This window comes from Platalea leucorodia (genome assembly GCF_965183815.1).
Source record: "Platalea leucorodia genome assembly, contig: HAP1_HAP1_SCAFFOLD_487, whole genome shotgun sequence".
NCBI lineage: Eukaryota > Metazoa > Chordata > Aves > Pelecaniformes > Threskiornithidae > Platalea > Platalea leucorodia.
In genome coordinates, this window is record NW_028121107.1 from 27,651 (window position 1) to 36,693 (window position 9,043).

A 9,043-nucleotide genomic window follows, 5' to 3' on the forward strand; every position below is an offset into this window, starting at 1 on the left:
CCCCGCGTTTAGGTAGGACCTACAACAACGAAACAAAACACAGGGGGCGGGGCCACGTCACGTGACCCCCCCCCCCGAGGGGGCGGGGATCTGTGGGGAGACGGGGGCCGCCGTGGGGCTGGGTCTTACCTGGGGAGACCTGAGCTTGGGGGGGGGGGGGGGGGGCGGAGGGGGCGTGGCTCCCGGAGAAGCCCCTCCCCCCCCAACCAGGCCCCGCCCCTCCTCCGCCGTGGGGCGGCCGCGCCGTGGGGCTGGGATTAAGGCACCGGGGGGGGGGGGGGGGGGGTAAGGCACCGCGTGTGGGGGGCGGCCCCACGGGGCTCAGTCGTGGGGCTGGGAGGTGAGGGGCCGCTGCTGGTCGCCGTGGGTCGCGGCCTCGCCGTGGGTCGCGGCGGCGGCGGCGGCGGCCTCGTCGCCGGAGAGGGGGTAGACCACCACGCACAGGCGCTGGCCGAAGCGCGTCAGGGCGTCTGCGGGAGACGGGCGGTGACCCACGGCTGCCCCATAGCGCCCCACACCCCCCACAGCGCCCCACACCCCCCACAGCGCCCCACAGCGCCCCACACCCCCCACAGCCCGCCCAAAGCACAGCCACCCCGCAGCGTAACGCCGGTACCGCCGCCCCCCCGCGCCGCCCCCCGGCGCCCCCCGGCACCCCGCCGCCCCCCGGCGCCCCACTGACCCACGGCGCGGCGCAGGGCGGGGGGCCGGGGCCCCCCCCGCACCCCCAGGAAGTAGAGGGGGGCGCCGGTGGCCATGATGCCCAGCCCGATGCCGCAGACCAGGGGCTCCGACCAGAGGGAGAAGAGGAGGAGGGCGGCCCAGAAGAGGAGGTACAACACCGGGAACAACAGGCTGACCTGCGGGTGACAGGGCGGGGGGCGCGGGTGACGACACCCCCCCCCGGGGGGGTGGGGGCGGGTGGGCGGGGGGAGACCCCGGGGGGAGTCAGGGTGACAAGGGAACACCCGAGGAGGGCTCAGGGTGACAAGGGGACACCCCGGGAGGAGTCAAGGTGACAAGAGGACACCCCAGGGGGAGCTGGGAGGACTCAGGGTGACAAGGGGACACCCCGGGAGGACTCAGGGTGACAGAGGGACACCCCGGGAGGAGCTGGGAGGACTCCAGGTGACAAGGGGACACCCCAGGGGGACACAGGAGGAGTCAGGGTGACAAGGGGACACCCCGGGAGGACTCTGGGTGACAAGGGGACACCCCGGGAGGACAGAGGGACACCCCAGGAGGACTCCGGGTGACGAGGGGACACCCCGGGAGGACCCAAGGTGACTCCGGGTGACGAGGGGACACCCCGGGAGGACAGAGGGACACCCCAGGAGGACTCTGGGTGACAAGGGGACACCCCAGGAGGACACAGGGTGACAAAGGGACGTGGTGAGAGGAGCCAGGAGGACTTGGGGTGACAAGGGGACCCCCCAGGGGGAGTCAAGGTGACAAGGGGACACCCCAGGGGGAGCTGGGAGGACTCAGGGTGACAAGGGGACACCCCGGGAGGACTCTGGGTGACAGAGGGACACCCCGGGGGGAGCTGGGAGGACTCCAGGTGACAAGGGGACACCCCAGGGGGACACAGGAGGAGTCAGGGTGACAAGGGGACACCCCGGGAGGACTCTGGGTGACAAGGGGACACCCCGGGAGGACAGAGGGACACCCCAGGAGGACTCTGGGTGACGAGGGGACCCCCCAGGAGGACAGAGGGACACCCCGGGGGGACTTAGGGTGACAAGGGGACACCCTGGGAGGAGCTGGGAGGACTCCAGGTGACAAGGGGACCCCCCGGGAGGACAGAGGGACACCCCAGGAGGACTCTGGGTGACAAGGGGACACCCCAGGAGGACAGAGGGACACCCCAGGAGGACTCCGGGTGACGAGGGGACACCCCGGGAGGACCCAAGGTGACTCCGGGTGACGAGGGGACACCCCGGGAGGACAGAGGGACACCCCAGGAGGACTCCGGGTGACGAGGGGACACCCCGGGAGGACTCTGGGTGACAAGGGGACACCCCAGGAGGACAGAGGGACACCCCAGGAGGACTCCGGGTGACGAGGGGACACCCCGGGAGGACCCAAGGTGACTCCGGGTGACGAGGGGACACCCCGGGAGGACACAGGAGGACTCCGGGTGACGAGGGGACACCCCGGGAGGACCCAAGGTGACTCCGGGTGACGAGGGGACACCCCGGGAGGACACAGGAGGACTCCAGGTGACGAGGGGACACCCCGGGAGGACCCAAGGTGACTCCGGGTGACGAGGGGACGCCCGGGGAGGAGCTGGGGGGACGGACCCCCGCCCCGGGAGGACCGACGCGGCGTGGGGGGTGACGCGGGGGCGTGGCTCACCCGGATGGGGCGTGGCCGGTGCGGCTGCCGCCACCGCAGCACCACCAGCCCGGCGACGGTGACGCCGTACCACAGGTAGTTGACGAAGCCGACGTAGTTGATGAGGGTGTAGATGTCCCCCGTCACCAGCATCAGCAGGGTGGAGATGCACTGAAGGGGCGGGGCCAGGAGGGGTGGGCGGGGGCTCCCGGGCTGGCCCCGCCCCACCCCAGGGCCCCGCCCCACCCAAGCCCCGCCCACTCACGGTGACGAGGAGGGCGGGGATGGGCGTGAGCCGCTCCACGTGGATCATGGCCAGCAGCGCCGGCAGGTGGCCCTCGCGCGCCCCCGCGTAGAACAGCCTGCGAGGGGCGGGGCGGTGACGTCAGAGGGGGTGGGGCTCGAGGGGGCGGGGCTGGGGGGAGTGAGCCCCAGGAGGTGGGGGGGCGTGGCTTCAGGGAGGGGTGGGGCTTTGGGAGGGGGCAGGACCAGGCCCTGTCATGCCTGGGTGGGTGTGGCTTCATGAAGGGGTGGGGCTAAGAAGTGGGTGTGGCCTCGAGAAGGGGGCGTGGCTCCCAAAAAGGGGGCGTGGCCACCCACCACCCCAGGGCTGTGGTTCTTTAAAGGGGCAGGGCCAGCTCAGGCCACGCCCAGAGGGGGGTGGAGCCCACGGGAAGGGGTGTGGCCACCCCATCATTCCGGGGGGCGTGGCCTGACCACACCCCCTCCCCCTGGGCGTGGCCACAAAGGGGGCGGAGCCGGGAGCAGGGAGGAGTAAGGAGGGGGGGGGGACAACACACGGCCACAGGCTGCCCCCCCGAGGGGGTGTGGCCATGTGACATCACCCAGGGCGTGGCCGTGACATCACACCCCGGGGGGGGGGGGCGGGGCGTGTCCACTCACCGCGAGCAGGTGAAGAGGGAGCCGTTGACCCCGCCGAAGGTGGAGAGGGCGACGGCGAGCGGCATCACCCAGGCCATGACGCCCAGCACCTTCTCCCCGAAGGTCTGCGGGGGAGGAAGGGGCGGGGTTGGGGGGGGCGGGGCTAAAGAGGGCGTGGCCCGGGGGGGCGCGGCCCCGCCACTCACCACGGCGACGGCGTTGGAGTCCAGCAGCTCCTGGGGCGACATGGCGGTGACGTACGCCACGTTAGCGAAGACGTAGACGAAGGTGACGAGGGGGATGGAGATGAAGATGGCCCGGGGCAGGTTCCTGGGGGGGGGGGAAACGGACACAAAGGGGTGAGGAACCCCCCCAAAAAACCCCCAAATCCCCCCAAATCCCCCCCAAAACCTCACCGGTAGGGATCCACCAGCTCCTCGGTGACGTAGTTGAGGAAGTTCCAGCCGCCGTAGGCGAAGGAGCCCTGGAGGAAGGCCAGCGCCACCCCCCCCCACCGTCGGCGGCTGCCAGAAGGAGAAGGACTGGGAGGGGGTCAGCCAGAAGTACTCGCCTGGGGGGGGCAAGGGGGGGTCAGGGGGGGCCGGGGGGGCATTAGGGGGGGTGGGAGGGGGGCTGGGGGCAATTAGGGGGGAGCTGGGGTAATTAAAGGGGGCTTAGGGGTGATTAGAGGGGGCTGAGGAGTAATTAGGGGGGGGCTGGGGGTAATTAGGGGGGGCTTAGGGGTGATTAGAGGGGGTGTGGGGGGAGTTGGGGGGGAGCTGAGGGGTAATTAGGGGGGGCTGGGGGTAATTAAAGGGGGGTTGGGGGTGATTACAGGGGGCTCAGGGGTGATTAGAGGGGGTGTGGGGGGAGTTGGGGGGGGCTGAGGGGTAATTAGAGGGGGCTGGGGGTAATTAGAGGGGTCCTGGGGGTAATTAGAGGGGGTGTCGGGGGGGCTGGGGGTAATTAGAGGTGCCCTAGGGGTAATTAGGGGGGGCTGGGGGTAATTAGAGGGGTCCTGGGGGTAATTAGAGGGGGTGTCGGGGGGGCTGGGGGTAATTAGAGGTGCCCTAGGGGTAATTAGGGGGGGCTGGGGGTAATTAGAGGGGAGCTGGGGGTAATTAGAAGGGGTGTGGGGGGAGTTGGGGGGGGCTGAGGGGTAATTAAGGGGGACTGAGGGTAATTAGAGGGGCCCTGGGGGTAATTAGAGGGGAGCTGGGGTAATTAAAGGGGGGTTGGGGGTGATTAGAGGGGGCTCAGGGGTGATTAGAGGGGGTGTGGGGGGAGTTGGGGGGGGCTGAGGGGTAATTAGGGGGGGCTGGGGGGTAATTAGAGGGGCCCTGGGAGTAATTAGAGGGGAGCTGGGATAATTAAAGGGGGGTAGGGGGTGATCAGAGGGGGCTCAGGGGTGATTAGAGGGGATGTGGGGGGAGTTGGGGGGGCTGAGGGGTAATTAGGGGGGGCTGTGGGTAATTAGGGGGGTCCTGGGGGTAATTGGAGGGGGGTGTCGGGGGGGCTGGGGGTAATTAGAGGTGCCCTAGGGGTAATTAGGGGGGGCTGGGGATAATTAGAGGGGAGCTGGGGGTGATTAGAAGGGGTGTGTGGGGGGAGTTGGGGGGGGCTGAGGGGTAATTAAGGGGGACTGGGGGTAATTAGAGGGGCCCTGGGGGTAATTAGAGGGGGTGTTGGGGGGGGCTGGGGGTAATTAGAGGTGCCCTAGGGGTAATTAGGGGGGGCTGGGGGTAATTAGAGGGGAGTTGGGGGTGATTAGAAGGGGTGTGGGGGGAGTTGGGGGGCCTGAGGGGTAATTAAGGGGGACTGGGGGTAATTAGAGGGGAGCTGGGGGTAATTAAAGGGGGGTTGGGGGTAATTAGAGAGGGTGTGGGGGGAGTTGGTGGGGCTGGGGGTAATTAGGGGAGTCCTGGGGGTAATTAGGGGGGGTGTCGGGGGGGCTGGGGGTAATTAGAGGTGCCCTAGGGGTAATTAGGGGGGGCTGAGGGTAATTAGAGGGGAGCTGGGGGTAATTAGAAGGGGTGTGGGGGGAGTTGGGGGGGGCTGAGGGGTAATTAAGGGGGACTGGGGGTAATTAGAGGGGCCCTGGGTGTAATTAGAGGGGAGCTGGGTAATTAAAGGGGGGGTAGGGGGTGATCAGAGGGGGCTCAGGGTGATTAGAGGGGGTGTGTGGGGGGGAGTTGGGGGGGCTGAGGGGTAATTAGGGGGGAGCTGGGGGTAATTAGGGGGGAGCTGGGGGTAATTAGGGGGAGCTGGGGGGGGAGTTGGGGGGGCTGAGGGGTAATTAGAGGGGGCTGGGGGTAATTAGAGGGGGTGGGGGGGGGCTTAGGGGTAAACGGGGGTGAGTTGGGGGGGCTGAGGGGTAATTAAGGGGGACTGGGGGGTAATTAGAGGGGCCCCTGGGGGTAATTAGGGGGGGAGCTGGGGTAATTAAAGGGGGGTTGGGGGTGATTAGAAGGGGTGAGGGGGGAGTTGGGGGGGGCTGAGGGGTAATTAAGGGGGACTGGGGGTAATTAGAGGGGCCCTGGGGGTAATTAGGGGGGTGGGAGGGGTCTTAGGGGTATTTAGACAGGCCCTGGGGGTAATTAGGAAGGGGGGGGATAATTGGAGGGGGTGGGGGGGGGAATTAGGGCAGGTGTAAGGGGGGCCCTAGGGGTAATTAGGGGAGTGGGAGGGGTCTTAGGAGTAATTAGAGGGGCCCTAGGGGCAATTAGGAGGAGTGTGGGGCAGCTGGGGGTCATTAGAGGGGCCCTGGGGGTAATTAGGGGGGGTGGGAGGGGCCACTGGGGTAATTAGGAGGAGTGGGGGGGCAGCTGGGGGTCATTAGAGGGGCACTAGGGGGAGCTGGGGGTAATTAGAGAGGATGGGAGGGGCTGTAGGGGTAATTAGGAGGAGTGTGGGGCAGCTGGGGGTCATTAGAGGGGCCCTGGGGGTAATTAGGGGGGGTGGGAGGGGCCACTGGGGTAATTAGGAGGAGTGGGGGGCAGCTGGGGGTCATTAGGGGGGCACTAGGGGGCAGCTGGGGGTAATTAGAGGGGGTGGGAGGGGCTGTAGGGGCAATTAGGAGGAGTGTGGGGCAGCTGGGGGTCATTAGGGGGGCTTAGGGGTAATTAGCGGGGGTGCGGAGGGGCACACGGACCGCGGTTGGGGGGAAAGGGGTGACGCGGGGGGGGTTGGGGGGTGTTGTGGGGGCTTTGGGGGGGTGTGGGGGTTGGGGGGGGTTGGGGGGTGTTGTGGGGGCTTTGGGGGGGTGTGGGGGTTTGGGGGGGGTTGTGGGGGGGTTGCGGGGGTTGCGCTGACCCTTGCAGATCTGGAAGAGGCCGGTGCCGATGATGAGGGCGAGGGCCAGGAGCTTGCCGGCGGTGAAGACGTCCTGCACCCGGGTGGCCCAGCGGACGCTGGCGCAGTTCACCCATGTCAGCAGCACTGGGGACGGGGGGGGAGACACAAAATGGCGGCGGGGGGGGGACACAAAATGGCGGCGGGGGCACCCCCCCGGAGCCCCCAAACAACAGGCGGCGGCGGGGAACAACCCCCACCCCCCCCCCGCGGTGTCAGCCGGGAGCTCGGCCTGTGCAGGCAACAGGCGCCCGCTGCCTGTAGGCGGGAGCTCACCACGTGCCCGTCCGCCTGTAGGCAGGAGCTCGTCCGCCTGTAGGCAGGCGCTCGCCCTGTGCCCGTCCGCCTGTAGGCAGGCGCTCACCACGTACAGGCAACAGGCAGGAGCTCGTCCGCCTGTAGGCAGGAGCTCACCACGTACAGGCAACAGGCAGGAGCTCGTCCGCCTGTAGGCAGGCGCTCACCACGTACAGGCAACAGGCAGGAGCTCGTCCGCCTGTAGGCAGGCGCTCACCACGTACAGGCAACAGGCAGGAGCTCGTCCGCCTGTAGGCAGGCGCTCGCCCTGTGCCCGTCCGCCTGTAGGCAGGAGCTCACCACGTACAGGCAACAGGCAGGAGCTCGTCCGCCTGTAGGCAGGTGCTCACCACGTACAGGCAACAGGCAGGAGCTCGTCCGCCTGTAGGCAGGAGCTCACCACGTACAGGCAACAGGCAGGAGCTCGTACGCCTGTAGGCAGGTGCTCACCACGTACAGGCAACAGGCAGGAGCTCGTCCGCCTGTAGGCAGGAGCTCATCTGCCTGTAGGCAGGAGCTTGCCCTGTGCCCGTCTGCCTGTAGGCAGGAGCTCACCACGTACAGGCAACAGGCAGGAGCTCGTCCGCCTGTAGGCAGGCGCTCACCGCGTGCCCGCCCGCGGGCAGGCGCTCCCCCCCGCCGTCCAGGCGGAGGTACAGGCGTCGTCGGGGGTTACTCACGCAGACAGGCGGCGGCCAGGAGGCGCAGCCCGGGCTCGGGGGCTTGGCAGGTGGGGAAGAGCGGGTGAAGGACGTAGTTGGCGAAGGTGAGGGCGATGACGGCCTGGTTGGTGGGGTAGATGACCAACACCGCGATCCACAGCCGCAGAAACCTGCCCCGGGGGGTGCGAACCGTCACCGTTCCCTGCCCCGCCGGCCCCCCCCCCCCCCCCGCCCCGCGGATCCGGTGTCCCCCCTCCCCGCCTCGCGGACTCACCCCGCCAGCCCCCCGAAGATCTCCTTGACGTAGGCGTAGTCACCGCCGGAGCGCGGGATGGTGACGCCCAGCTCGGCGTAGCAGAGGGCCCCCCCCGTCGCCCCCCACACCAGCAGGGCCAACCCCACGCAGCCCGAGTTCTCCAACACCCCCTTGGGGGAGACGAAGATCCCCGAGCCGATGATGTTGCCTGCCGGGTGACATCATCACGCACCCCCACCCCCCCCCCCACAACGCGTGCCGATGTCAGCCGGTGACGTCGCGGGGGCGTCACCCCCCCCCCCCCCCCCCCCCCCCACCACCCGACGGCGGGTCGGAGTTCCCGCACAGGCGTGGGGGCGTTCGGGGGTCCCGCGGGGCTGTGACCCCGCCGACTGTCGCCCCACCCCAAAAGGCGAAGGGGGGGGGACACACACCCCCAAACAGCCCCCTTACGGGTGTCGAGGGGGGGGGTGGGGTGGGTGTTTTGGGGGGAAATCCCGCCCTGGGTGACATCAAGGTGACATCAGCGGCTGTTCGCAGCCTGGGGGGGGGGTCGGATTCGGGGGCGCGGGGGGCCCCCCCCCAACTCACCCACGATGATGCCGCAGGCGCTGAGCAGCCCGATCTCCTTCTTCAAGGCCACGCCGCCGCCGCCGCCGCCATCATCCCCTCCTCCTCCTCCTCCTCCATCTTCTTTCTCGGGGGGGTCTCTCGGGGGGGTCCCCTTTCTCCGAGGGGGGACCCCGTTGCCGGGCTCCCTCCGTCATGGCGGCCCCGGGGGTGTTGTTTGGTTGTTTGTTTGGGTTTTTTTATTTTTTTGGGGGGGGGGTGTTGGTGTTGGGGGGGGGTGCGCGGGGGGGGTGTTGTTTATTGGCTCCCCTCTTCCTGACGGCGGCGCAGGGGGGCGGTTCTCCCGCAGCGGCGCCGCTCCCTCACGGAATGGGGGGGTCTCCTGGGGTTTTTTTTTTTTTTGGGGGGGGGGGGAAGAAAGGGATTTAGGGGGGGCTGATGGCTAAAAAAAAAAAAGGGGGTTATTGGGGTGGGACCCCCCCTCCCCTAAAAATACCTGGCGGGCGAGCGAAGCGTGTCTCCCCCCTTTCTCCTTGCCGACGACCTTCGGTCTCCCCTCTCCGGCCCAGACGCTGATAACGGGGAGCGGACTTTCCCCCCCAGGTGAAGGAGGAGGAGGAGGAGGAGGAGGAGGAAGGAAGAGGGGGGGGCTCAGTCACGTGAGGAGCCTTCTCCTGCCTGCACACCC

The 9,043-nt window shown here is 68.4% G+C and overlaps 1 protein-coding gene across 1 annotated transcript; it reads right to left on the reverse strand.

Moving 5' to 3' along the window:
• Nucleotides 1–8,543, reverse strand: LOC309604228 (large neutral amino acids transporter small subunit 2-like; the record flags this gene model as incomplete). The annotated part of the gene is given in 12 exon segments (XM_082339161.1): nucleotides 1–470; nucleotides 683–860; nucleotides 2,359–2,508; nucleotides 2,603–2,699; nucleotides 3,241–3,344; nucleotides 3,426–3,549; nucleotides 3,636–3,730; nucleotides 3,732–3,790; nucleotides 6,532–6,657; nucleotides 7,548–7,699; nucleotides 7,804–7,993; nucleotides 8,377–8,543. Coding segments are annotated over 12 exon segments (1,591 nt in total), but the record flags the coding sequence as incomplete, so codon positions are not given.
• Between the last annotated feature and the right edge of the window lie 500 nt (nucleotides 8,544–9,043).